The sequence below is a fragment of the Naegleria fowleri genome (genome assembly GCF_008403515.1).
Source record: "Naegleria fowleri strain ATCC 30894 chromosome Unknown tig7, whole genome shotgun sequence".
NCBI classification, from domain to species: domain Eukaryota; phylum Heterolobosea; class Eutetramitea; order Acrasida; family Naegleriidae; genus Naegleria; species Naegleria fowleri.
This window is the reverse complement of record NW_025407939.1, coordinates 866,532-893,172: the sequence shown is the minus strand read 5'-3', so window position 1 is coordinate 893,172 and position 26,641 is coordinate 866,532. Positions and strand designations below refer to the sequence as shown.

The following is a 26,641-nucleotide window of genomic DNA, read 5'->3' as shown; positions in this document are numbered from 1 at the left end:
GGAAACTCCATTTGATTCAAAGAATTGTTCCATTCACACCATTCCCAACCACACCCCCACCGAAGAGCTCTCCTAAGCGACGTTTATTCATAAAAAAATGTTGGTTTGGCTCTATGCTATACCTGTTGGTTTCGGGTCTCTTCTCCTATCCCTCTCTCTCTATTTCAAAGTATGGTACAAATTGAGTGTGCAAGCTCAAATCACTCGTTTGATTTTTCATGCTTTCCGATTGAAGGCTAAATATGGTTGGAGTGGATGGAAGAGATCTGTCCTCGAGGACCACTCTCTCCAAAATCTATCTGAACAGGAATTGGCTCTTATGGACATGATGGACACTCTGATTGGTAAATTTGATAGTGCAGAAAATCAGCAAGCACCAGTCGACAATGCATATTTCAAAGATAACAAGACTTCACGGGAGGAAATACTGGCAGAAATTGTCAAATTCAGATCAACACTGCCCGAAGGCATCCATCAGTCCAAGGCTGGTCCATTCTTTTATCCCGATGAGAAGGTTTATTTGAGGACGAATTTTGAAAGCCCAAATCGTCATCCCAGTATTTACTTTAATTTTCATGATCGAATAAGGAGGACCAACTGCGCAAGCAATCAATGCAGCACTTCAATAGACAAATCAGTGCTGAAAAGAAACCATGATCTGGAAAGAATTGCTCTCATTCACTTCCACGGAGGTGGTTATATCATGGGGGAGCCTTCGACATGTTACACCATGGAGAAACTTTGCTCCGAGAATGGGTTTGATTTGTTTGGAGTCGATTATAGTTTGTATCCTGAAAATACGATTGAGGATGCTATTGAAGACGCTTTCAAAGCATTCAAATGGTTAGTTGATGAGAAGCAAGCAAGACACGTCATTGTGTTCGGTGAGAGCGCTGGAGGTCATCTAGGAATCATGCTCTGTGACAGAGTGGCCCAGGAGAGAGAACACAACCATGAATTTGCTCAAAACTCCAAGTACAATTGTATACGAGCCTACTTTGGATTCTCTCCATGGTGTGATGTTTCAATGTCGAGTAAGGGAATGAATGATTCTAGTCATTGCGATCGAGCTCTTCCCAACAAGGCACTTCATCAATTTAAAAAGTGGGGCATTCCTCTTGGATTTCATCAAGAAGAAAGAGCCAAGAAATTGTCACCCATTCATTTTGATTCTTCTCGACTCGATCGATTGAAACAAATCAATTCTCGATTTCTATTTTCTTATTCCAAGAATGAAAGAATGTGTTCAGAAATTGAAACTTTTATGGAAATGCTTGAAAATGCTGGCTTCTACGTTGAAAAACACACCACAACTATTCCATTTCATTGTTTTCATATATTTTGTGATTTTATTCCTGAACAGTTTTCGAAATTAGAAAAACAACTCGAAAGTTTTATTTTGAATTCAACCAGCACGCTACATGTGAAAGAGTGAACAGTAGAGATGAAATAGTCGAATGATTTCACCTACGAGGTCAACTTTGAGGACAACAAAGATGCCTCATATTCTCCCAAAGTTTTTTCAGAATTCCATTTTAACTAATTGCATTAATTGAAAGGCCTTGCTCCAACAAATTTGATGGTAATATCTGTGCTTTGAATCTTGTCTTACCACAAACCCAACGTTCTTTCAGCTCTAAAAAGTAAAAAGGTCCAAATAAAAGAATTCATACAGAAAGCTTAAACCAGCAAATAATCATACGGTGATTGATCCTTCACAAGTGTCAGATCACTTTGATCAGCATTTCACAGACTGAATCAGAGTGCAAGAATGCAATTAAAATACAATTAAATTGCAATTCGAACATTTCGAAATAAAAAACACAAAATCAAGCGACTGGTTCGACAAAAAAAAATGCCCAAATTCTATTGCGATTATTGTGATGTTTTTTTAACGAATGATTCCATCTCGGTTCGGAAGTTGCACTACAAGGGATGGAAACACAAGACCAATGTAAGAGCCTTCTATGCACAATTTGTGGATGATCCTACCAGTGCTTTGATGGTTTCTACTCAAACCAATAATGCGAATAATCAGGTGGCAAATAATCCGAATATGATGGTGATGAATCCCTTGTTGAGTGGTGGTGTTGCTCACCATCAATCACAGAGCACTGTGGCGACATCAAAAGCTATTCAACAACAAACACCACAACAACCAGTTCTTGAACAACCAATCATGATGATGGGTGTTCCTTTGATAGCTGCTAATATTCCTGGAATGATCATGATACCCGGCTCCAATACGGCACTTGTCGCAACACAACAACAATCGACCACAATAGGCGTTCCAACCTCATCTTTGGCAACAACAACAACAGCCTCTGACAGCATTTCCACCACAAATGCTCTTAATACAACCATTCGCCAATCCATGGAACAAATGATTAAAACTCCCGAGCTTGCCATTCCTCCATTTGTGCCAGATCAGGATGAGAGCATGGATGATGCCACACAACATGCTGAAATGTCCTCAACGCCTTCTTCGATGCATCCACATCACCACCATCGTCATAATCATGAATATCCTCCCTTTATTGCATCTGAACTGTGCCATCAGCATCACGAAATGCCAGGCAATACTATGAATGAGGTTTCAACAATCACCAACGTGCCACCTCCTCTTTTCTTGTTTCCTCCACCACCTCCACCACATTTGGTGAATTTATGCCCAGAAATTCCACTCACTGGAAGCTATCAACAATATGCTCCTTCGCCTCCATTTCCTTTTATTTTACAAAAACAACAGCAACAACAACAATTCATGAAAATGTAATTTCTGCATCATCATTCCAGTCTGATAATTACATCTGCGCGTTTAGTTTTGGGTGTGCTCTTCTCCAACAAGGATCATATTATGTAAGGGCCCTAGTTTTGTTCATGAATCATAATCAACAATAATGACCTGCTTGACAATTTCAAAATGTATGGACACTGCGAAACAAATCAATTATTCGATATTTCGACATCATGTATGGCTTGTCCTAAATTAGTAAATTAACAACTTTCCTTAAAATCGACATTTTTTCTTTACTTTTCTTGAATGGAGTTAAACCGCAACAAACATGTTGAAATCTTATGGACATGTATGCATCACTTGGTTGTTGGTGGGGTCGTCCTGTGTTAACCATGTCTTGGTATCACTTGATCTCTCTTACCAACTGGTTGAAGCTGATCGCTATCTCTCGCTCACTCTTCATATGGAGGCCGTTACAATAGTAGTAGTGGATGCTTTAATTCTAACCGACATGTATGATATGAAGTATCGAAAAAGTTAAGAATTTTGAATCACTATAGTTACCGTTTTGTTCCAAAACACAAACAACAGTGCATCAATTTCACAATCTGTTTACAAAACTGTCCGCGTTAATAAGAATCATGACGGCGTGAAAGGAAAAGAGGAGGACCAGAAAGACCAATATCCATAAAGGTGTGATTTCATCTCTTGCAAGACTCATCTTTCAAGAGCTCCTCTCAACCTTTCATGCCATGTCTTTCATTGACATTTACAAAATCGAATTCCAAGAGTGGAGAGAGGATCCTCCCATGATGATGAATGAACTCTTTTCAGTTAAGCTGAATCTTTTTGAAAGGCGTGCAACGACAGTCGTGTTGCATGCTCAACCAACAAACAGTCAAGCTATCACTTGTGTTATTTTTTTGTTTTTTGAAACAAACGACCGTTTTAAATGTTGGTTGTTTAACGCCCTTTGCTTGCACACCTATCAAAGTCAGTTAGAAGACATTAATCAATTGTCGAGTTCAAATGCCACACACGCACTGCGTTGATCACAATTAGCTTCGTTCTGCTATTTCATTCAAAAATAGTGAACGTACAGTTATGGGCCGTTTTGCTCTTTAAAAAGACTGCAAACGAATACTTGAAAAGGCAAGTGCCATTGTGGATGTATTTTTCTTTAGAATTGGAGTGAGAGAGATTCTGTTCCACAATCATCTCTCAACACATTTAGAATAGAAAAGCATGTATAGAAAGAAAATGCACCAACAGTCCTTTTAAATAGTTATTCCTTTTTAGTTAATGGGCACAAGTTCTTGCTAATGTTTCACTACTGAAATCGTCAAATCTCAACGTTGAAGGAATGTAATGTTGCTTTGGGAAACATTTACAAAAACCAGTTTGACGAAAATCCATGTTGGAGTGATATCAAAATCTTTGCCAAAAATCAATTTGCCTCTTGATTAAGAGATCGATGTTGATTGTTTTTCTTGCAGCTGACATTTTGAAGTGATGATCGAACAATTACAGGTGAGAAGAGATCTCTCTCATTCTTGAGACTTGGATATTTTCTCACCTTAATTCATTGGAATGCACTGCATCAGCGACGAAAAGAAAGACTAATATGGGCACTCACTGTGGCCATCAAATCGATCGAGATAAACAGAAGAGGAGAAGAATTGAAACATCTTCGAGAAGACAAAATTTCAGAAATTACATTTTGTGTTTAAGGTTTCAGAAATATCTCAAGATACTTTATTTGATTGAAGAGAATTTTATATAAACCTATTCCAAATACAAAGTCAATATTTCATCAGAGACTAAAAAAGCATTCAATGAATGGTATACGAATGTGTGAAAAAACGACTCATGCAAAAAGTAATTCTTAACAACAACAACAAGAAACTCCTTTCCATTTACTAGATGTCAAAGAAATTGAACCACTCGAAAATATTCTGTATCAAGATTTGTTGAATGCTTTAAATTGGATTTTTTTAATTACCACTCACACCAATTTTTTGTATGTTCATGGGATCTTGGGGTTGAACGACGTGTTGGTTACTATTCGTCATTTGTCCTGGAAGAACTCTTTCGTTCTTTGATAACACTGAGAACCATTCGTTATCAACAAGAGTGGCATTGATATGTTCTTCTTGTTAAATTTATACTTGTACAAATTTCATTCATTCTATAATAATTCTGTTAAAAGTTACACATATTTCGAGGGTGTTCTTGCACACTGAGTAAAATTAATCATATTTTGTGGAATTGGTAAAGGAGGTCGTAATACATCAAAAGAAATATCAGAACCAGGAAATGGACCATTACCAAATACTCGAGTCCATTCAATTTCAATCACGTTGTAAAATCTTTCATAAATTCCTCTCTCTTTCATATATCTCGAAGTGAAGGTAGAAATGCCTCCACAAATCGACACGAGGGTTGTAATTTTAGAATCCCATGTCACAACTGGACAAATGGCTGTACCTGTAATATTTGTTGATTCTGTAGAGCCGTGAACGCCTTGCATTTTTGTTCCTTGAAGCATGTTCAAATACCACATGAGACCAATGTTTCGATCGGCCAACATGACTGGAAAAGATCCATACGGAGTAATAATATCCGTATGTTCCACATCTTTAAAAGATGAAATTTTGAGAGAGTTCAGTTTAAATAATTTTTCGTGAATATAGACACATGAAGAAATCCATAAACTACTTACATTGACTTGCAATTTGTTGAATACCACATGCACTCGCATAATTAGGATTATAGTCACCTCGCTTCACGGGTTGTGTAACACTTGCATACAAACCTGGTATTCCATTTTCAACAGAGTTTATCAATCGAGCTCGTTCCCCATTCAAGAAAACTTGTCTATTTACAGGAATATCCAAATAAGGAAGAACAAGATATTTCCACTTTTCATGAGCGCTGTACCAATAACCTTCCTCCACTAAAATGTCTCCAAAATTCTTGGATCGATATTTCACAGCACGTAATTTAGGTCTCTTGGCAATCCAAATTTTTTCTCTTTCATTATTCGGATAGCCAAACATTTTCCAATCAGCCATCATGTCCATGAAGAGATCCATCAATTCTCCCTCATAGGGATCATCGAGATAGCAAAAACCTTCAGTCTCATAATTTGAAACATTCAATGGGTTTTCATAAATATCCTTAATCGTTGTAACACATCGTACAAGACCATTTCCTTCATAAAATAAGGGTATAACTGTTTTTGAAATTTTCTTAATTTTTGCTTCAATTGTATTTGCAAGATCAATTCCAATATTCTTTTCCCGTAACACTTGTTCAAGACCAATGAGAGCCCAAATCAGTTGTCCATTATCAAGAGAGGGAATTCTATTGGGCCAATCCCATAATAATTCAGCTCCTTCATCCTCAACTTTGAACCATGGTAATAAACTTCCAAAACCAGGATATCTATTGTCAAACAATTCATAACTCTTTAGTTTTGTTTTTAGAGTCGACAAGATGAATGTATCAATATCTTGTTGGGAAATTTCCATTCTTAATTTTGAGGAGGTCGATGATGCACTCGATTTTGTTCGATCACTTGGTGTGACTAAACTCGAATGTTGCATGGAAGAAAGGAAAAAATTTCTTGCAATTGCATGTCCATTGAGAGCCAATGCCATCATGTTCAAATGAAGAGATTCTTTGGAAGGAGCTGAAAATGCATGCAGTGGTTCATGAAGACGTGAAGTATCATAATCAATTTGATGGCCTGTTTTTCAAAAAAGTTTCACATGACCATTCAACGTAGGATTAATTGAAAAACAATTGGAAATGTTAAGGTGGCATATTTTTGTCACATTCAGTGATATTTGTACAAATGCATTTGATGTGTGTGTTGTGAGGGCGTCACAAGAGAAGTGAGGTTCACATAAACAACACGACGTTGATGACATAGGAGATTTCATGTGGAAATATGAACAATCAAACCCCTTTGAAAAACAAATCAACCTACCATCATAGGTCAATGCAGAGAACATATTCAATCCAACACCATGAACTGCAAATTTTCCTTCCCAATAACTCACATTCATTAAGAAGGAATCAATTTTTTGATTATCTCCCAATTTGTATTCTTTAAACATCATGTGATGGACTTGTTTTGTAGAAGAAGAACCTCTCTCTTCTTTTGCAAAATCTCTGGTGGAATAATCGGAAGCGAATCGACATGGATAGTTTTGTGCCATCACATTATGACTTGTCATTACTGCCAACACCATGATCATGATCATCATCCTGACAAGTATGCCAGTGCCGTAGACTCGGATGGAGGTGAGGAGTGATGATGATGGAGACTCATGTTGTAGTGGCAATTGCCACTCGTTGTTATTGTTGTTGTTGTGGTTGGGTGATAGTGGTGATGGACATGTAAAGAGGTGATGTTTGAGCATTTTTGTTGGAAGTGTTTCGCCCAATTATTGTTGAAGATCACAATGGTATTCCTCACTTTAAAACTTGATCATGACATATATTGAAGGAAATCTCAAAGACCATTCGATGTGATGATTTGTTCTGAAATAGAGTAGTGAAAGAAATGTCTCAAACGCTGAGAGTTTTTTTCCCTTCTCTGTGTTGCTCTTGAAAAGTTTTGGAATTTTTAGCGCTAAAAAATTTTTAATCGTAATTTTGAAAAAAATGTTTAAACTTACTTTCACCATCAAAACTCGATCACCTCCAAGGGGATTCAAAAGAACTATCGGAATCACTATACAAGACGATGGATTATTTGGAACTCTTCACTGTTATCCTCAAGAACGCTCGGGTGAGAGTGATATTGTAATTGTGTTGGAAAATGTGTTATCTAAAGATACGGATTCGTCAGATTTTTTTTTGCAGCGTAAGCTTTTGGAAACAATGCTTAAAATTACAAGTCAGACATGTGTGGTCGATATAACTAATCTTGTTCCTGGTTATGAAATGGTTAAAACAAATATTCCAAAAAGAAAGGGTTACAAGTTGAACAAGATTAAAGAAAAAGATTGGCCTAAAACTCAATCTCTATCAGATACAACATCAGAACAAAAAGCATTTGATCTTGTTTCAACTTCAGAGGAAATGATTGAGAAAGCTAAAACATTATTTCATTCTCTTAATTGGCAATCTGTTATTGATCGACAGAAAGAAATTGTGTGTTCTCCAAACCCAATTCGTGAAAAATCATCCTCACCCTCCACCCCCAAACAAGATATGACTACATTTATGGTTCAAGGAACCTCATCAGTCATTTCATACCGTTCCAAATCATCCACCCACTCCTCCAACAAAAGTTTACCTTCAACTTCAGGCAAACAGATGGAAGAAATTTATCCATGGGAATCAGCATCCAATACGAAATCGAATGATGAGATTTCAATGTTACGCTTTCTGTTAAATCAGAAAGATCAAGAATTAAAAAAGAAAGATCAAAAATTGGATGAAAAAGATGAAGAATTGAGAAAAAAAGATGAAGAATTGAGAAACAAAGATCAAAGATTGGAAGAAAAAGACGAAGAATTAAGAAAAAAAGATGAATTGATCGAACTATTGACGAAAAAATTTTTAAAATTAAACGAATAACCTTCTCTTTCTTTATTTCAGATTAAACGTCCATTAATGTTATCTTACTTATGGACATTCATTACGAACAACATCATGTTTGGCCTCGAAAGAAGAGCAACTATCTCCATCCTGGATATTAGCTGTGTGCTAGGATAGTGGATTTGTTCCGCCCCTCAATCATCCTTAGTATCAGGAAAGTGTGAGAAATTTATCAAACCAACAACCACAGCGAACAGCAGAAGTTGTTGACCGCTTCAACCATACACAACCGATAAAATCTGGAGACTGATCAATCTGGATTTGGGTTTCTGAGCAAAGATTTGAATAGAGGGTGCTTATCGCCATTCCTAAAATACCCAAATTCGAGTGGTGTCAAAGATTTCGCTCAAAGTGTTTGAGATTTTAAGGAGAGACGGAATCATCATTCTTAACAGAATGACAGTCATGAAGAAATAAAATACAAACAAGATATTTTTAGGGTTTTAATCGGATTGGTCATTTTTTTTCATTGTTGTAAACAATACGACATAGGTGCGCACCTTAAAAAAAATGAGATCATCATCTACACGCTTCGTATTCGTTACTTTGGCCGTTGTGGTCCTCGTCATGATGATGACCATGATAGACACCACTCAAGGTTTGAAATTGAAAGTTGGAAATATTGGTAAGGCCATTGGTAAGGTCGTTAAAGAAGTTGAAAAAGACGCTGGAAAGGTTATTAAGGAAGCTGAGAAGGTCGTCTTGAAGGGATTGAAGGCCTTAGAGAGCGTTGGAGCCTCCTGTAAATATTCCAACACACCAGGAGAGAAGAGATTTGAATGCGATGTTGGCTTTAAGCAAAAGTTGTTGAACAAACTCCATCTCAACGCTGCTGTATGGCTTGATTTCAATATTGATCAAATGAAGATTGATGTCGGTGTTCAGGTTGGAGGAAAGACTCTCCTTCACAAGAGCATGGGACTTCACATTCCATCACTTTGCGTCGATGTGATTCCAGAAGTTGGTTTGTGTTTGAAGTTTGAGCACTTTGCTGCCGATGCAAAGAAGGATTGCTTGAGCGGACATTTGGATTTGTACTTTGAGGCTTTGGGAGAGAAATTGAAAGTCTTTGATCAAGCTGTTGGTTTCCATGCCGACAAGTGCAAGGCATAAAAAGTTTGTGAAATTTTCTTGGCTTGAATGTGTTGTTGGGTGTATTTTTATCATTTAAGGAGCCAAGCGCTAGGCTTGAGGAGATCACCAAAAGTGTTGAGGGCTTGTTGAAGGGAAGCAAAGATGAAGAATACAAGGGATTGAAGATGGTCAGTGACCAAGGACTTTCTGCCCTTCACTCATCATGCTCAAGCAGGAACTTCCCGGTCGCTCCTAGCTTCTTTTGGTTATTTGGTTCGCTCCATGCTGCTTTCCTTGATTACACTCAAAAAGAAAAACAAGCAGCACCATCACTCCTCTTGTCATCATCCTCTCTGAGCTTCTTTGCTTCCCTTCATTGTAATGAAACGTTCCTTCTTATGTCAACACTCCTCTCAAAAATCCACATTCCACTTTCTGTTATGGATCAGCCGTTAAAAAATCTTCACTCTCAGAGGAACCCTCGCTGCAGAGGACTCGGTTGTTTATTCCCTAGTAGTTACTCCAGAGAAAGAACTGGGTGTCACCTACACCTCCACAGGCATTGTGAATGTTGTGGTAAGCTGGCCTTCTCTCCAAAGCTCCACTTCTCCTATTGCCTACGAACAAGAAACTCTCAATGCATCCATTCCATTCATTCGGAAAGCAGTTCAAACCACTGAATACAATGTGACCATTCGTGGCGGTTTGAATAATGGAGGAGTGAATTCCACCTATACCCTCAAAATTTCAAATGCCCTCCCAGAATTGGAAGCTTGGGCGTATGTAGTCATTGTGATTGGAGTTTTGATTGGGGTTCTGCTGTTGATAGGTGTATTTTGGGGAGTCTTGTTCTTGGTAATTAAGATTCTTGAGCATCATATCAATCAGGACAATGTCCATTCGAAAGGTTCAATTAAAGAAGAAGCGAGTGTGTCATCTTTACAACAATCAGGACAACTCTCATCATATGAAATGAAAGAATGTGCAACAACAGCCACCTCACAACATCAACATGGACCTTTTTGGGAACCCACTAGAAATGAAGAAGAAGAAGAACAACCGACTGGCAATATTTGAATGATCGCCTAATAATGAGAAGTTTTTCACCATTGGATTCTTCCAAATTCATCATCGTCCTGTAGTGGCGAGAGCAATGAAATCTATTTGTCTTTTCGAAAATGCAATTTTTTTATTTCTTTAAATCAACCATCAATGTCAAATTAGGTAAAAATTTATGAAATACTTTGCCTTAATACGAATATTCTCTCTCAAACTACTCACATTTCACTCTCTTATTCAACAAGCATTTGTGTACACTGAGAGGAGAATTCATTTTCCATAAAATTTTAGGGACTGTGGTGATAGAATTCCAACATTTTGCTGCTGAGACAAATCTTTACTTTTCAAACACACTTGCCTTAATTCCAAATTCCTTTTCAAAAGGTTCCACATTTCCTCCATCTCCTCTCCTCCACGCATTTGCATCATTATAAATTGCAAAAATTACCTGAGCAAACTTTCCATCAAACTCTTGCATTAATACTTGCTTAAATAATTGAGCGACATGTTGAGGTGGGTTTCGATAGGCACCACATCCGAACGCACTCAACACCAAATGTGTCACTCCATGTTGGAGAGCCATTGCAAAGATGAGTCGAATTTTTCGACGCACTGTATCCACAAGTGACGCATCAATTCGAGTACCTGTGTGATCCAATTTTGGTGTTCTCAATGCTGCAACACACACCACATCCAAGGTGTAAATTTCATTCAGAAAGGGATAACCTTTCGATTCACTTCCTCGAATGACTTGAACCGATGGAACATAGACACCTCCATGCTTTTCAATAGGATAATACCATTGACGTTGCGAATCGTAAGATTCAATGTCTTCCAAGGAAAAGGCAAGAGAGGTCCTTCGAAAGAGATTTTCCTCTTGTGAACCTGCTCCTTCTCGATATCCTCCACCTGGTCTTTTTGCGGAGGCCATGTTCAAGAGAGCCACTTTGAATTGTTCAACAACAACCACCATATCGGAAGGACATGAATCATTTTCAAAATCGAGAGGTGGTTCTTGACAAGTCGAGTCAATCGTTTTGGAATTGGTGGAGACAGTCTCCTTTCGAAATGAATTCTTCTTGTTCTTCTTATGGATGAATGACTTGTTTTTTTCATCGAGTGATTGTTGTGACGAGGAGAAAGAGGAAGTATCCACAACACTTAAAGGAGTGACATTAGAAGTGGCAGAAGAAGTAGTGACACTAGAACTTTTCAAAGTCTTCAACAAATGAATGGCCACTTCTAAACAATCTCCTTCAAAAATGGAAATTTTTGTCTTTCCAAAGATTGGTCTCACTTTCAAACTCTCTGAAATGCATTTGGCAGCCAATTGATCTGAATAATACTGTACATGACATGCACTTTGAATTAATTCTTCCTTGTTAATATTCACTTTCATGTTGTCAACATTATTCGCGTCTTTAGATGATCCTTCTTGTCCAAGATTATTATAAATATAGTTATTAATATTATAATTAATATCAATATTGTTATCATTACAAGAACGAGTGTTGACATCATGATGAAAGTCTTGAGGTACAAATTGTAAGGTTCGGAATGCATGAAGAGTGCCACTTTGAACGACTCGTCTCATCAATTTCAGTGCGAACGTGTCGGATTGTTGTTGATAATGATGATACCAACGCAACCATTGAGAAGCACTGAACAAGTATTTGTAAGGATGATCCATCAATTCTTCATAGTGTTGACAAATATCTTCAAAAAGATGATCGGGAATGGGTTCTGGAGGAGTTTGACATTGTTCCGATGGAATTTCTTCTTTGGAAGTGTCTGTGTGATTCATTTTGTTTCATTATGCGTACAAGATCGACACCGTTGTGTGTTATCATGTCGAGTGCATTTCGAAATTGCAAAAGATTATGTCTTCCACAACATTCCTCCAAAACCAGGTTGATATCACAAAATTCATTGAAAACAAGTTAGACCTTCTAACCAATCCCTTTTCAATTCTTTTTAACCAGGTTTCCTGAAAATGTAGTTTCAATCCACTAATGCACAAGCCCAACATAAGGAATCCTATTGGAATGAAATTGCCATTCCTTGATCCCATTTTCGGAGTTCAATTAGAAAAAATGTTTGGACCTTTTGCAAGCTTGTTCGGTAAAATTTTCTCGAAAGTGATTGCCCCCAAAGTGCAAGACCATGTGGCAAACAAATTGGCAAACAATGCCAAGTTTCAAGAATTTGTAAAGAAGGCAGAAAATGCTGCAGAAAATTTGGTGGATAAGGCTCCCGATCATTTGGGAAGAGCCAAGGTGTTCGGAGGTCACTTTTTTTCTGAATTGAAAGCTATTGTGAGGGAGATGTTTTCATTCGGAAAGAAAAAAGTAATTGTGCACCTATCATCATCTCTGCTGAGAAAGGTTCTCAGAATAATGATTATTTTAATATTGGAACGATGATGAAATAATCTTCAAAATTCTCTCTCTCGATTATTTGCATTTGTGAGGCCACAGTTTTCCGAATGATTGTGAATATCACCACCACTACTACCACATTGCGTTATCAACACAGAATGAATGGCTGCTGATTGGAACACCAATATAATAATAATATTTTAATATTCAATGGGCTAAACTGTCAAAGGTATTCTATTTTAGAAAAATGAATAAATTTAATCACTCCTGATCTCAATAATTATTTGTACGATTTGAATTTTTGGAATACGTTGGAGATTCTGTTCTTTATCGATATTCATTTGGATTGGGAAATTAATTAAAAACTTTCAACGGTTGATGCTCTCCAATTAGAACCACAACAACAAAAAAATGAGTAATGCCATTCAAGTGCCTTTCATGAAGAAGCCCATCCTTTGTCGGGATCTCTCGAACCGATACGCACAGCTGCGAAGGAGTTACTACGCATCATCAGCCTACGGAAATGTGGATGAGGAAGAGGAAATTGAATTACACTATTCACCATCCACTAATTTAAATTCTGGAGCAGCCAAGGACATGGAGAGTGGAATGGATCAACAATGGGCAGAAGGAACTTCTCCTTTGTGGTATCGTGTTTTGACTCAGGTCAAGATTGATATTGATTCGATCAAGAAGTACAGTAAGTTTTGTTTCTGTTGGCATGATTGGTCAAGATTCACATTCAAACATCATCTTGTTGTTGTTGTGGCGACTATTCAACATTGAATGGTTGTTCATTGTTACATGCACGTAATGACGCTTGGTGTAATTATGACATTGGCATTGTTTTATTGGCACCATCACCACACATGGATGTCATGAAACAATTAATGACAATTTCTGACAAAATTGAAATAATGCCCACCATACTTTATTTTTTTAATATCACGGCTCTACTTTCAATTTCATTACTATTTAATATATATTTAACATGATCATCACCACCATAGTGGAGCAACTTTCACAAATGCACAAACAACATTGTACTTTTAGTGTAAAAAAGAGTAATAACTTTGCAGAGGAAGAAAGACAAATTGAAATTCTCACCGAAGATATCAAGAGATTGTTTGTCAGATGTAAACAATATATTGAACGCATCGTTTTGGAAGAAAAACCAAAAAATCAAGAAGATGTCATCAAACGAAATACAAAATCAGCTCTCGTCATGGAACTGAATGAACTCTCAAAACAATTCCGTGAACAACAACAAGACTATTTGCAAAAACTCAAGGCACTCAAGCAACGAAGACAAAACGTCATGCTCTACAAATCTGACAATCAAGAACATGTCGATGAGGATTTAACAGAGGAGGAAAAAGAACGTATCGAAGCTCTAGAACAAAAACAATATGATCCTGGATTTACGGATGAGCAAATTCAAATGTTAATTCAAAACGAAAGAGAAAACATCAGAAGAGACAAGGAATTGAGAGAAATTTTAACTTCCATTGTCGAGCTTAATGAATTATTTAAGGAATTTTCTGCCCTTGTCGTTGAACAGGGATCTCTTTTGGATCGTATCGATCACAATATTGAACAAACATTTGAAAACGTCAAACAAGGAAATAAGGAACTTGCTGGTGCCGAAAAGTATCAAAAGTGTGGAACCATGGCCATCATTATTTTAATTTTGGCAGTGGTTTTACTCATTGCTGTTGTGGCCATCATTCTCAAAGTGATTGTCAGTTTCACCTTTCTTTAAGTGATGTTTTTGAAAGAACTTTCTGTGTGCAACCTGCAATAATTCAAAACCAAAATAAAATATCGAAATCAAAAAATACGTCAAATCCATGGAATGAAGCCTGCAGCAAAATTTATATATTTTGAATGATGAAAATATATCCTTCGTGATTCATACATGAAGCATACGAAATTAAAGTTTGAGAACTGACAGTGCTGCTTTGTAACAACATAATGTAGTAGTAGCCGCGTAGTAACAAGAGCACCACTTTTGAAAATAATTTTGAATAATTGATTATCAGTTGAACACCAATCATTTCATTGCCACGAACATGACGATATCCAACTCACAACAGGGTTACACATTGATGCATTATTCGTTTCACAAATATCTGTTTTGGGCTCTTTGATAGATCATGGTTATTCCTCCAAACCACTCTAGGAATGAATGCATTTCAATCCAACTTCCAAAATTGTTCCAGATACTGATCTGAAATGTTTTGATGGGGAATAACCATGATCTATCAAAGAGCCCAAAACAGATATTTGTGAAACGAATAATGCATCAATGTGTAACCCTGTTGTGAGTCAGCCTGTTCAACGACTAGATGAAGAAAATTGTAACAACAATACTGTAACCACTCTTGGAGAAATATATCAACAAAATTCTACATCGCATCAACACATACATATCGGTCGAATATGGTGTTCATACTTCGCAAGATTAATCACTATGACAATTGCGGATACATTTATGTTCATGAATTGGCCAAACCTCAACCAAAGGATTCGAATTCAACAAACCACCAACAGAAGCAACAACGCGTACGAAGGTCATCCAAAACACAACGTGGACATGCAAATCCCGCAGCCACACCACCCACTTCTCAACATAATACTCCTTTTCATGCACTATCCATTGTTTCTTCTCCACATAAGGATTCAAGTAGTGGTGGTGATACAAATTCGAGAATATTACGTACCCAAAGCTTGACATCCAATACGACAACAACAACCACTCGAGGAGATTCTTCGACAATTCATTCCATTCATTCAATTCATCAGCATGGCGGACATACACCCTCATCAAGAGTTTCATCCATGGCAATTTCAGAAGCTTCTGATTCCAATTCTGACGTCTTGTCATTAAACTATTCTGGAGTTGGATTTGAGGATAGACGAGTGACATTTAAGGATACTTTGCGACCTTCCTCATCGTTCTCAACATCCTCCTCTTTTAGTATTGCAAGTGCCGCCTCTGATTCTGCTGCTAACAATTATCGTAAACGTGGAAAACATCCAGTCTATGAGATTGACAAAAATTCACTACTAGAAGACACCATGGCGATGGTCGTGAGTCCATATTCTTCTGATCTCAAATACTTATCGGTGATGGATCTAAATAATAACAATTCAAGCAAGAATTCGAAAGGTTTCCTTACGAGTCTTTTCAAAACAAAATCTCGGAGCAAATTCGAATTGGAAGTAATTCGACAGCAAAAGAATAGAGACAATCATTTTCAGAGTATGATTGGATTATTGGCACAACTTAGGGCTGTTTGTAAAGTAGTTTTGGAAATTTCAAATGATCTCTTGGGTGATGTCAATCGCATTGGAAATCGAATTGTGAGTTTAAATCATCGAGTGGAAGCATCGAAAAGAAAGACTCTCTTTCATGTTACCAAGATTCTTTCGGAAAAAGAGTCTCCTGACACTTCCACAAAGCAACATGACATCAAATTTAGATACAATAATCATTCGATCATGTCCAGGGCATTAATGACAAAAAAGAGTGGCAGTAGTGAGACCGATGCATGTAAGGTCCATCAAAAAGCTGTTGATCTATTACATGAAGTGAAATCTCGCATGGTTTCCAATGCTACCACATCAACATCAACAGAATTGAATTCAAAATCTTCAGAGAATTCTGTGACTTTACTTGGAAGGAACATTCTTCGAGAATTAAGCTTTTCATTGTCAGTATTAAAACCCTCCTCAAATTCCGCATCTCAGAGTGTCACCAGTGCTGCTAGGACCATCATTGCCTCTCCTCTTTCTGAAAAATTACTCACCTTACCAGAACCACTCAAACATCGCTACGATAAGAGATGTCACAAAGATCCCTCATTCCATCCAAAAGCGGATGCTCAACTAATCAAGATCACCACTTCAAGCACATCCTTTAAAGATCTCCAAAACGGAAAATCCACATATTTTTGCTCCTATTTGCATGATATTGATGTGTTAAAGTGGATTCATGAAGGTCATGTGACCAAATGTTCCCAACTTGTTTCATTTCCAGATTTCTTTCGACTCAAATGGCAAGAACGATCAGAGAGAAATTCACAATTTCGTCACACGACGACACCAAGACGTCGCACCACTTCTTGCTCTGTTTCATCGACGACAAATACAGCGAGTGTGGGTGGTAGCGCCCTTGGTGGAGAGGAATCTTATCACCACCACTACCACCAATATCATCATCATACGACTTCTTACGATTATTCAGAGGATACACTTGATGAAGAATATACTCTTCATTTGGATGACACAAGGTCGACTCTTCCTAAACCCATCTTACTTCAAAAGAAACCCATGCGAATTCCACGTTGGGCAACCATGGAGAGTGTGTTTACCAAGTATGGACGAGATACGGTGGGAGCAGAATTTGACAACGATGATGAAGATGACCATGACTTGGAAAGCAGCTGCACACGCAATTCTGAGTCCTCTTTCACATCTCAAAGCAGCAGCACTCGTTCTTCAAGTAGTCATTTGTTCAATTTTTTTCAGAAACAAAAACAATACCCTTATTATGTGGGAGCTCCCAGTTCGAGTACCAACTCGACCGAGGATTCCACATACAATACTGCCACCTCTACTTCATCAAATTTGGATTCATGTGAAGATTGGGCAGTGAATAATTATTATGGAGGAGGAGGAGGAGGAGGAGATTCTCATCACTCACACCACCAAAGTGATACCAATAAGATCACAACACGATTTTCACTTCGTCTTTTTGGTCACCTGAAAAAACACAAAAATCCAAAGAAATCAAAAGCCATGCATGATTTGATACAAAATCAAGTGTATGGCCATATTGCAAGAAGTTTTGAATGGCATGACAAGAAACATTCCATTTCACCATCTTTAAGCAACGAGGACGACAGTGATGATGAGATTTCATACCCTCCAACCAGTATCATGCACATTAATGACATGTACAACTCTCGAAAAGAAAGTAGAAGACGTTTTTTGAATGCTCTTAGAAATTATCAAAATAGTAAGGACTTGATCAACAAGTTAAACGCTCGAAGATATTCCCATGATGAAGCTTCCTCAAGCAGTAGTGACAGTGAGGTTGACAACATTTCCAGTGACACTTGTAGTGTGGTTCGAATTCCAGTCATGAATTCATCGCGTCAAGCACGACCCTCTAGTATTGAAACAACTGTGAGTGCACTTTCGATGGACTTTTCTAGTTTTACTTCTCACCACCTCTCTCTGCCTTTAAATCATGTGGAAAATCAACAGGAAACACATTTACCCATAAAAGAGAATCGAAATTTACTGACCCAACCACCATCATCATCATCCTCTCAGAATGTCTTGCCAATTAATCACTACGGTGGCCATTCACATTCACCTTATACACCATCCAGTAATCCTTCTCAAAGCTTAGATTCCTTGGAGACGTCATCCAGTGAGACTGAAAGCGATATCAGTAACATTCTCAGTGAATTACCTTCAATCTTTGAAACCTTGCATCAAGCTTCCAACAACAAGAATAGAGATGTTGACAATAACTCTATGTTCAATCAAAATGCAGACAAGAGGATAGGGGAATCACATGGAGAAACCATGGATACAACCAATCAATCCTCATCTTCAACTGTTGAAAGATCCAATTTATCCTTGTCCAATAAGGATCTTTCAGCTAGAATTCTAACTGTAGCCGGAGAACGTACGACACACCATCATGACATCATGGTGAACTCTCGTCGAGATCATGGTGACCCTAGTAGTACATCTACTGCTGAAACAAGCTCTTCATTCAGCTCCACAACCAGCTCTTCACTTCATTCCTCAGATATTGGAAATAAGAGTAATGAAAAAAATAATTTTTCACCCAATGTGGTAGTGATGGTGAAACAAATATTAAGTCAAGAACCCATTCGAATGGAACCTCATTCTGGCTCTCGTAGAGCTGTTGTTTGTAATGCCGATGAAGAGGATCTTCTAATTTTGAATTCACTCAGAAAGAAAAATCCATTAAGTGAATGCGTGATGACGATGCATTCCAATGAGGACTATTTCTCTGATCAACAACAACAACAACCACCTATTGATCATCATCAGCAGACAACCACACAAGAATACGATCCTCCTTATGAGGAGGAATTATCATCATTTGAAAACTGGACATCTGCAAATAGTGTACACTCCTCCAGTGATTCTTCAGTCGCTCAATCGTTTGGTCCAATCACAAGTCTCACCAAACAAGTCCTTAGTGAAGAGAAATTGTTTGAGAGAGTTCAACGATCGAAACCACTCATTGAGATTCATCTTGCAAATAGTCAACAATGGAATAAGGGAGGAATTCAAAAGAGTGGAAAGCATGACAATAATCATCCCATGTTGAAGAGAGATAGCAAACAAGATGATTCTCAACAACAACGAGATGACGATGAAAATGAGGAATACGATGAAGATGAGGAATATGATGAAGAGGAATATTCAACCACTGACGACGACAAGAACAACAACAAGGAACAAGAGTCACCACCATCATCGTCTTCATCCAACAATCATGCCCCACAAAAGGTTACCATTCCATCTCTATTTAGTCTTGTACGAGGAAAAAACAAAGACACTCCTTCGCAAACTAGTTCAATGAATCATCAGCAAATGTCTCCTGTCAATAAGCAAGACAAATCTCCATCAAAATTGAATGTCAATAGTCACAAGGAAGTAGTACTATTATCAAATGTGACAAGCAATCACAGTAAGGAATTGCATACATCGAATGGTACCAACCATCGTAATGTCGCCACTGTGAATACTACCAATCCTTTATCTCTCAAAACAACACCAACAAAAATTGATGAAAAGAATAGTGTCTTGAGGATGATCAACGCCAAACATCATGAATCTTCTCAGTCTAATAAGGAAATTTCAAATACTGCTAAAACGACACGAAGCAACAATGACATGAGTAACAACTCTCAAACAACTAATCCAATGACAAACATCACTGCCAATCCTTCAAATTCCACTACATGTTCACAACTTCTACCTATTTCACACCAAAACCAACCTTCCTCATCACAACACACCAATGGGTATGAACAGCATGCTCTTCAATCCTCCTCTACTCACAAGTTCACCATGTTTCAAGACAACATTTCACAATTTCGTCGCGCCTCAAATCATTCCTCAAGTTACAGCACCACTTCTTCTCTGTCCAGTATTGATGACTATGTCATTAATTCCATGGTTGGAACTCACACGAATCACTCCAATAGAAATGTTTTGAAACACGCAGCAAAAACTCAACCACCCAAAGGAAATACTCCATCTCCAATGTTTGTTTCTAATCTTCCTTCAAGTTATGAATATTCTATGAAAGTGATGGAATTGGAAAGAAGACGATCTACTAATCCAATTAGTAGAATTATGAATTATAAATATGGAGAATATTCTTCAAGTGATGAAGAAAGTAGTAGTGACTATTACTTGTATGAAAGGAATAGGAATGGTAGACATGATCGACAACGTGGTACTTCTGATGCCATGGATGATAAGGTCTATCGTGTCGCTGAGAGTCATCAGTCGAGATACATTCCAAGTGATGATGAATCATTAGTGTTAGACGAAGATGCTGACGATGATGATTTTGATTTTTAAAAAGGTATTTAAAAAGAATAAATTCAGAGAGCCTCAATTTGACGTTTGACAGAAAAAAAAGTACCGCCCAACCAACCTCAAAAAAAAATTACTGTAAACCAAACTCATCGCAATTCAACCCATTCGATCGGAAAGAATTCTTCCTTTCAATCCCATCGATTACTCATATTTTCTATTGCAAATTTCGAATAATGTCCTTTCAGAATGTTGAAAAATGTTCAATTTTCCTTTTCCAATAATAATAATAACAACACCCCTCTGAGGTCCAATCGGAGAGAAGGAAGCAAATCCAAACTGACTCCGTCTTCAAAATCCAACATATCAACATTCTCTCCTCTCAACAACAGCCACTCTTCGCTGAATCAATCCTTTTCAACCTTGGATGATTCTCCAGTGAGTGCAATTCTGCCAAATGCACCTTCGTCGGATGTCTTTCCTGAACCATCGACAACAATGAACACCAATCATCCATACTCGTCATCTCATCATAATTTATCCTCCTCGAGACGACGATCTCAAAGTATGCTCACTTCGAGCTCCAATGTTGGAGGAAGTACTTTTTTAACAGAATGTGAGATTGCGCCCTCTGTCTCCAATCTTCATAGTGTAAATAGCTCATCAAATCTTTTGGGAGTTGTAGATATCAATCAAATTACGTATAATAAGCAAATTTTGTCCATTGTGGATGTGAAGGAAATTGTAAATGTTTTTAATCGTTATGTAAAAAGAGACAGTCGAAAAATGGAATTGTGGGATTTGAGGAAAGTTCTTAAGGAATTGGAAACTCCATTCAATGAGGATGAGTTATTTGATTATGTACAAAAATTACAAAGTGATGAATATGTCACCATTCAAGAATTAGTCAACCTCATAGAAAATCAAAAGAAGCAAGATCGACCTGTTCATGACAATGAGACTGTGAGTGCCTTTGTTGCAATGGGTGGAAATTTTGATCGAACAGGAGTCATTAGTACGGAGAAACTGAAAGGTGCTGTCATGGAATTTGGTTTCACTGTGGACATTGAAGGAATTATTCGAGATGTGGACGATGATGGTAATGGAACAGTAGATTTTGATGAATTTTGCCAAATGATTAACATGAAAGGAGCAGAGGAAGAATTGGATGACGATGAAGATGAAGAAAAGGAAGAGGATATCATCATTGACGACTCAACACCTCAATTGACAACACCTAGTCCCATCAATGAAGAAAAAGGAGAAGAAGTTTGATTTAATAAGTCTCATATAAAATAAGATCTCTTGTCTGTCGAACATAATACTATCAAAGACATGTCACCAATTATATATTATGAGGAAGCTTAGTGTTGATTAAGGACAATCCTCAAAATTGTTCACACAACAACCTTATCTCATAAGGGTCATGTCACTCTTATCGTTATTAATTCAAATATCCACATGAAGGTGCATTCACACATATGGAAGGCAATCTCCAGACATCAGGATCAGGGTTTTTCTCTTCGAATTTGTAAAAGTATTGTATGGAAAATCCATTCACCGTTCGAAACCAGAACGCAGCAGGAATTTCTCCATACGAAGACGATTTTTTATAAAATCCATAACCAAATGGTTCGGCAGGATCATTGGGATCACTATCTAATACCCACCAATTGACGGGTTCACCCATAATTTCTCCACTTGAATTGTAGACCATGTGTTTGAGAAAATCTGGCTCTGGTGGATGAAATACTTGTGCTCCAAATACGCAACATGGAGGAAATGGTGACTCATCCAATGATATCAAATAACTCGCGAGATTGACATTAAGAAAGTGACATCGGAAACGATTCAATTTGTCTTCTAGAGGTCCAAAAATTGGCACACAAAAATCATCATAAACTTCCAACATGGCCTTATGATCAAAATTGTAATACGTGCTACCAGTTCCTATCATGTATTTGACTCCATTTGGAGGTAATGGATTCCAATAGAGAGGGATGCTGTCATTATTATTCGTCGAAGCAATAATTCTCCATTTCATTTGAAAATGAATTGGGAGTTTTGGATTGATGATTTTTGGAGATTGCGAAACTGAAGCGAGAAGCTGATGAAAACATGTCACACCAGTAGGAAGCACCATCATCACAAGGAAAGGTAACACAAATGCCAGCATCGCTTGGAACGGGATTGTATCGTGTATTTTCATTTTTTCTGTGAGTTTGTTGAACTCACGGCGAAATTGGCCTTTAAAGCTGAGAGACTTGATGGAACAGGCGGAGTTTGTTCGGAATTTTGCAGGAGTTTCATCTAGATGGGGGAATTTATTTAGGAAGTGTATACAAGTATTTCTTTTTTTTAACAATGTGACAATCCTCTAACATGAGAACAAGCTTTCGTTAACTCTCTCAAGCTTGTGTAAAAAGTTGTACAATTCTTGCTCCTTAACACACACTTCGTAATTGAGCATTCGAGTAATATTCACTTCAGTAGTGTTGAATTGTTGGAAGAGCTTCTTTTGGTGTTCATTGGCCAATGTTTGGCTGTGGAATCTCTCACTACAGCTCAACGCAGGGAAGATTGGAACGCTTCCGTCTTCCTTGACCATCACGCGTCTCATATCTGGCATGTAATCAAAAGCCATATCCATATTGAATGCGTGGAACATGAGTCTAAATTCATTAGGAGCCATATATTTGAAGAAGGTCTTATTGTTATAATAATTGTCCTCATTAATCTTTGAGGAAATCATGAGGCACACATGAAAGATGAACATGAAATTCTTGGTCGAGATACATGCTACTTGATGTTTCTTGTTGATTGAGGAATCACAACTGAAGAGTGACATGTTGTTCTCATCATGGATGAAAGATGGATTTTGGAGCTTTACCATAAAGAACAAGGCGGACAAGAGGCATCGATGATCAATTTCAGCTCGGTCACATACAATACTCATCATTCGTTCTAGGAAGAGAGAGGTGGCCTTGCTTCCATTCAAGAAAATTTGATTGAGGCAATGAGCCACAAGAGTAATGATTGGAATGTGTCGATAAGTTGTTTGACCAAAGCTTCTGACTTGCACCGAGAAGTCGTCAATCTTGAGTCTAGCTTCAGGTGGTACTCGATCAAAGAAGAGCTCTCGTTCCATCTTCAGAGCTTCTTGTCTCAGGCTTTCAGGTGAAAGTGCTGGGCTCTCTTCACCATAAGATGAAAGACTGCACTCTTCCATTCCTAAAGAACTTGGACTCGAAAACATGGGTGAGTGACCAATACTCAAGAGATCGTCATCGTCACCATCGTCGAACATGATGGTTCGTTCCTCTTCGCAATTTTCAAATAAAGTATCAAGCATACTATTCACAACACCGCTGTATCGATGATTGATTTGAGGATATCGATGAGCGAGATTGCTTTGTTGGACCGCTTCAGTCGTCGAACTTTTGGGAGTGGCATACTCAACACTGCTACAACTGCTCTCAAAGGAATTGTTAAATGCACACTTCTCTTGTTGAAGCATCATGGCCAACTTTTTATCCTCTTGAATCTCAAAATTATTGGCTTGCACATTCTTTGGTGGGAAAACAATGGGAGGAAGATACAAACCCTCAATGCGATCCTTCTCTTGCTGGAGGGAGGATGTCAGATTTTGGGTCTTGAAGGTGAGAGGTCGAGAGCGCGAGTGATTATCACTTCCATTACTTTCTGCACTCGAGGAAAGTTGAGGAGCTGCCTTTGGTTGTGGTTGTTTTTGTTGTTGAGGATTAGCTATGATGGTCGTCTGGTTAGCATGATTAATATTATTTACATTGGTTGTTTGGGTTTGGGTTGTTGTAATGGTGTTCACAGGTAGAGTTGAGTTAATGATCGAGTTGATTCTGAGAGTTGCCTCATTGTATCGTTGTTGGATCTTGGCAAAGATCTCTTCCTCTTCTTCATCATCTTCAGAGCTCGATGGTGACAATAAGACACTCAGAATTTGTCTTTTAGTTCGTTCTTGAGCTCGTTGTAGCTTGGTTGGAGACCACATTAATCCCAGTTGCTTGTTATGAATGGAAGATGCTTGATTTTGTGTGGAGGTTGGCATGATCTCATCTTCCTTAATGGAGGGTTCCATGGCAAGAGCAGGCTTTCTCTCTGAGAAGGGTTCAGCCTTTTTATCGAGTCCATGCCCTTGAGGATTGGAGTTGGTGTTGCCATTGGACATGAAAGAGGACTGTTGTAAAGTCGTTGAGGTAGTTGGAACGTTCCACGTTGATCTTGCTATCGTAGTCACTCTTGGATCATGATTATATTTAAGAGAATCTGACACGTCGCTTCCAATACTGAGAGAGCTCGTATTACTTGAGACACTACTTCGAGTTGAGATGGCACTCACAGAAGTGCTTGAGGTGGCAATCGAAGCCAGAGAAGAGTTGGCACTCACATTCGAGAGCTGCTCCATTGAAAGTGGCGTTGTGGTGGAAGTTGGAATGGGAAGGGAACTTGTGCTGCTACTCTTCATATGGACCAAAGGATGCACGGACTGGTTGATGCGATGATACGAGGAGGAGACATTCATACAAGCTGGGTGGGTAGCTGTGGTCACAAAACAACCATTTGAATGGTTGGTGGAATGACGTTGACCCATGGTAGATGTCACGTGGTTGAAGTTGTTGTTGTTGGAATAGATCTCGGAGGAAGGAACCACAGATTGAGGATTGAGAATCCTATAATTGAGAGAGTGTTGGAAAGTCAATGCCTGTTGGTCGTTTGCAAAGTGATGATGATAGTGTCTGTGATGTTGTTGGGAAGCAGATGTCAAGCAATTTGTTTGTTGTTGAGGAGTAAATATTTGGTTTTTTGGTTCTTGCAATTGCTTGTTTTGTGTCGTACCAATTCTGTTCGAACATATTTGTGATGATCGCTGAGTGGTTGAATCCAATGTGTTCGCAGCTGCTGTAGTGACTATTGAGATCCCTTGATGACCATATTTGGTTTGTTGATTGGAAAAGGACGAAAATTGCTGAAAGGGTGTGTGCTGCTGAGAATATCCATGTGGTGGCTGATCAGTCAAAATCTTGACCTGCGGCTGCTGATTCGCAACACCTCTTCCATAATTGTGATAATAGAAACATTGTTTGGCAGGAACTTGTTGAGAGGTTGCAGCAGCCAAACGAGCACTATTCATAAGAGTCTTTGGAGAGAGAAACTTGCTAGGACTGGTTTTCTTTGGCTTTTGAATCTTTGTTGGTGAGTAGCGAGTGTTGTGAATGTTGATTGGTGCAGAACTATTGGATCGAGAGTTTATGGCGGTGCTGCCAATTGTCAAAGGAGGTGTTCTTCTCATTCCTCTTGGGAAAGGTTTTGAAAAATGGTTTGGTTGTATGGAAGGAAAATTTGAAATGAGCGATCAATCTTTTCTCAAATGAAATGAAGGATAGCGTCTTCAATGACTACTAATGGTTCTACTAATACTACTAATTGACTTTAAAGAAAGTACAATGAGCGAGGGCGTATTCTCTGTGCAATATTTAGCGTAAAGATAACACCTTGTGGTTGCGTACGAGAATGCTGCTATTGAGGCTTGTTCTATGGCGAACACAACAACGAGTCCTGAATTCAAACAAGAAGAAGAAGAAATACTTCTCTGAGAAGAGGTAGAAGTTGAATTGTTGTTGTTGTTGTTGTCGTTCAAGGCCAGCGTCTTCAACCTCTGTATATTTTTGATGGGTCGAGAGAGGGAGAGAGAGAGCAAAGCCTTGCACACACACGTGTGGTGGTAGTGGTAGTGTAGCGGTGGTTGGCTTCTTACAAGAAGAGAGCGCGAGAGAGAGATGCAAGCGCACGCAAGAAAAAGGTGTGGCTGGCGTGTTCGGTGTTGAGCCTTTTTTTTGAAAGAGTTTCGATGCGAGAAGTGGTGGTGGTGGTGCATGAGCGCCCAACAACAACAACAAGAACAACAAACACACATTGTGGTGGTGGTTGTTAGGGTGGTGGTGGTACTGTTGGAGGTGGTGGTGCTTGATGCAGGAGAGGAATCTTTGTGAATCCAATGGCAAACCCTGTTGTGTCTCCACGTTGAAAGAAGAAGAATCAAAAGAGAGCGTTCAATAATAATGTAGTGGTGGTGTGTTGAGCTCAACAATTCGACAGACAGACAGGCACCAATGCATGAACGAACATTTGAGCTAGTTGG

The 26,641-nt window shown here is 38.4% G+C and overlaps 12 protein-coding genes across 12 annotated transcripts; 8 read left to right on the top strand and 4 right to left on the bottom strand.

Annotated features, from left to right (window-relative positions):
• Positions 1-97: 97 nt before the first annotated feature.
• On the top strand, positions 98-1,435 carry FDP41_011123 (uncharacterized protein; the record flags this gene model as incomplete). Its single annotated transcript, XM_044701498.1, has 1 exon — positions 98-1,435. The coding sequence occupies one exon, from the start codon at positions 98-100 to the stop codon at positions 1,433-1,435; it is 1,338 nt and encodes a 445-aa protein (XP_044567858.1).
• Positions 1,436-1,855: 420 nt separating this feature from the next.
• On the top strand, positions 1,856-2,776 carry FDP41_011122 (uncharacterized protein; the record flags this gene model as incomplete). The annotated part of the gene is made up of 1 exon (XM_044701497.1): positions 1,856-2,776. The coding sequence occupies one exon, from the start codon at positions 1,856-1,858 to the stop codon at positions 2,774-2,776; it is 921 nt and encodes a 306-aa protein (XP_044567857.1).
• A 2,170-nt stretch (positions 2,777-4,946) lies between these two features.
• On the bottom strand, positions 4,947-7,167 carry FDP41_011121 (uncharacterized protein; the record flags this gene model as incomplete). The annotated part of the gene is made up of 3 exons (XM_044701496.1): positions 4,947-5,374; positions 5,460-6,488; positions 6,732-7,167. 3 exons carry the CDS (start codon positions 7,165-7,167, stop codon positions 4,947-4,949), a joined length of 1,893 nt encoding a protein of 630 aa, XP_044567856.1.
• A 244-nt stretch (positions 7,168-7,411) lies between these two features.
• Positions 7,412-8,332, top strand: FDP41_011120 (uncharacterized protein; the record flags this gene model as incomplete). The annotated part of the gene is made up of 1 exon (XM_044701495.1): positions 7,412-8,332. One exon carries the CDS (start codon positions 7,412-7,414, stop codon positions 8,330-8,332), a length of 921 nt encoding a protein of 306 aa, XP_044567855.1.
• A 531-nt stretch (positions 8,333-8,863) lies between these two features.
• On the top strand, positions 8,864-10,504 carry FDP41_011119 (uncharacterized protein; the record flags this gene model as incomplete). Its single annotated transcript, XM_044701493.1, has 2 exons — positions 8,864-9,453; positions 9,901-10,504. The coding sequence occupies 2 exons, from the start codon at positions 8,864-8,866 to the stop codon at positions 10,502-10,504; spliced, it is 1,194 nt and encodes a 397-aa protein (XP_044567854.1).
• A 319-nt stretch (positions 10,505-10,823) lies between these two features.
• On the bottom strand, positions 10,824-12,290 carry FDP41_011118 (uncharacterized protein; the record flags this gene model as incomplete). Its single annotated transcript, XM_044701492.1, has 1 exon — positions 10,824-12,290. One exon carries the CDS (start codon positions 12,288-12,290, stop codon positions 10,824-10,826), a length of 1,467 nt encoding a protein of 488 aa, XP_044567853.1.
• A 289-nt stretch (positions 12,291-12,579) lies between these two features.
• On the top strand, positions 12,580-12,909 carry FDP41_011117 (uncharacterized protein; the record flags this gene model as incomplete). Its single annotated transcript, XM_044701491.1, has 1 exon — positions 12,580-12,909. The coding sequence occupies one exon, from the start codon at positions 12,580-12,582 to the stop codon at positions 12,907-12,909; it is 330 nt and encodes a 109-aa protein (XP_044567852.1).
• Positions 12,910-13,275: 366 nt separating this feature from the next.
• On the top strand, positions 13,276-14,626 carry FDP41_011116 (uncharacterized protein; the record flags this gene model as incomplete). The annotated part of the gene is made up of 2 exons (XM_044701490.1): positions 13,276-13,564; positions 13,875-14,626. The coding sequence occupies 2 exons, from the start codon at positions 13,276-13,278 to the stop codon at positions 14,624-14,626; spliced, it is 1,041 nt and encodes a 346-aa protein (XP_044567851.1).
• Positions 14,627-15,306: 680 nt separating this feature from the next.
• Positions 15,307-20,511, top strand: FDP41_011115 (uncharacterized protein; the record flags this gene model as incomplete). The annotated part of the gene is made up of 1 exon (XM_044701489.1): positions 15,307-20,511. One exon carries the CDS (start codon positions 15,307-15,309, stop codon positions 20,509-20,511), a length of 5,205 nt encoding a protein of 1,734 aa, XP_044567850.1.
• Positions 20,512-20,715: 204 nt separating this feature from the next.
• On the top strand, positions 20,716-21,741 carry FDP41_011114 (uncharacterized protein; the record flags this gene model as incomplete). Its single annotated transcript, XM_044701488.1, has 1 exon — positions 20,716-21,741. One exon carries the CDS (start codon positions 20,716-20,718, stop codon positions 21,739-21,741), a length of 1,026 nt encoding a protein of 341 aa, XP_044567849.1.
• Positions 21,742-21,910: 169 nt separating this feature from the next.
• On the bottom strand, positions 21,911-22,675 carry FDP41_011113 (uncharacterized protein; the record flags this gene model as incomplete). Its single annotated transcript, XM_044701487.1, has 1 exon — positions 21,911-22,675. The coding sequence occupies one exon, from the start codon at positions 22,673-22,675 to the stop codon at positions 21,911-21,913; it is 765 nt and encodes a 254-aa protein (XP_044567848.1).
• A 168-nt stretch (positions 22,676-22,843) lies between these two features.
• On the bottom strand, positions 22,844-25,792 carry FDP41_011112 (uncharacterized protein; the record flags this gene model as incomplete). The annotated part of the gene is made up of 1 exon (XM_044701486.1): positions 22,844-25,792. The coding sequence occupies one exon, from the start codon at positions 25,790-25,792 to the stop codon at positions 22,844-22,846; it is 2,949 nt and encodes a 982-aa protein (XP_044567847.1).
• Between the last annotated feature and the right edge of the window lie 849 nt (positions 25,793-26,641).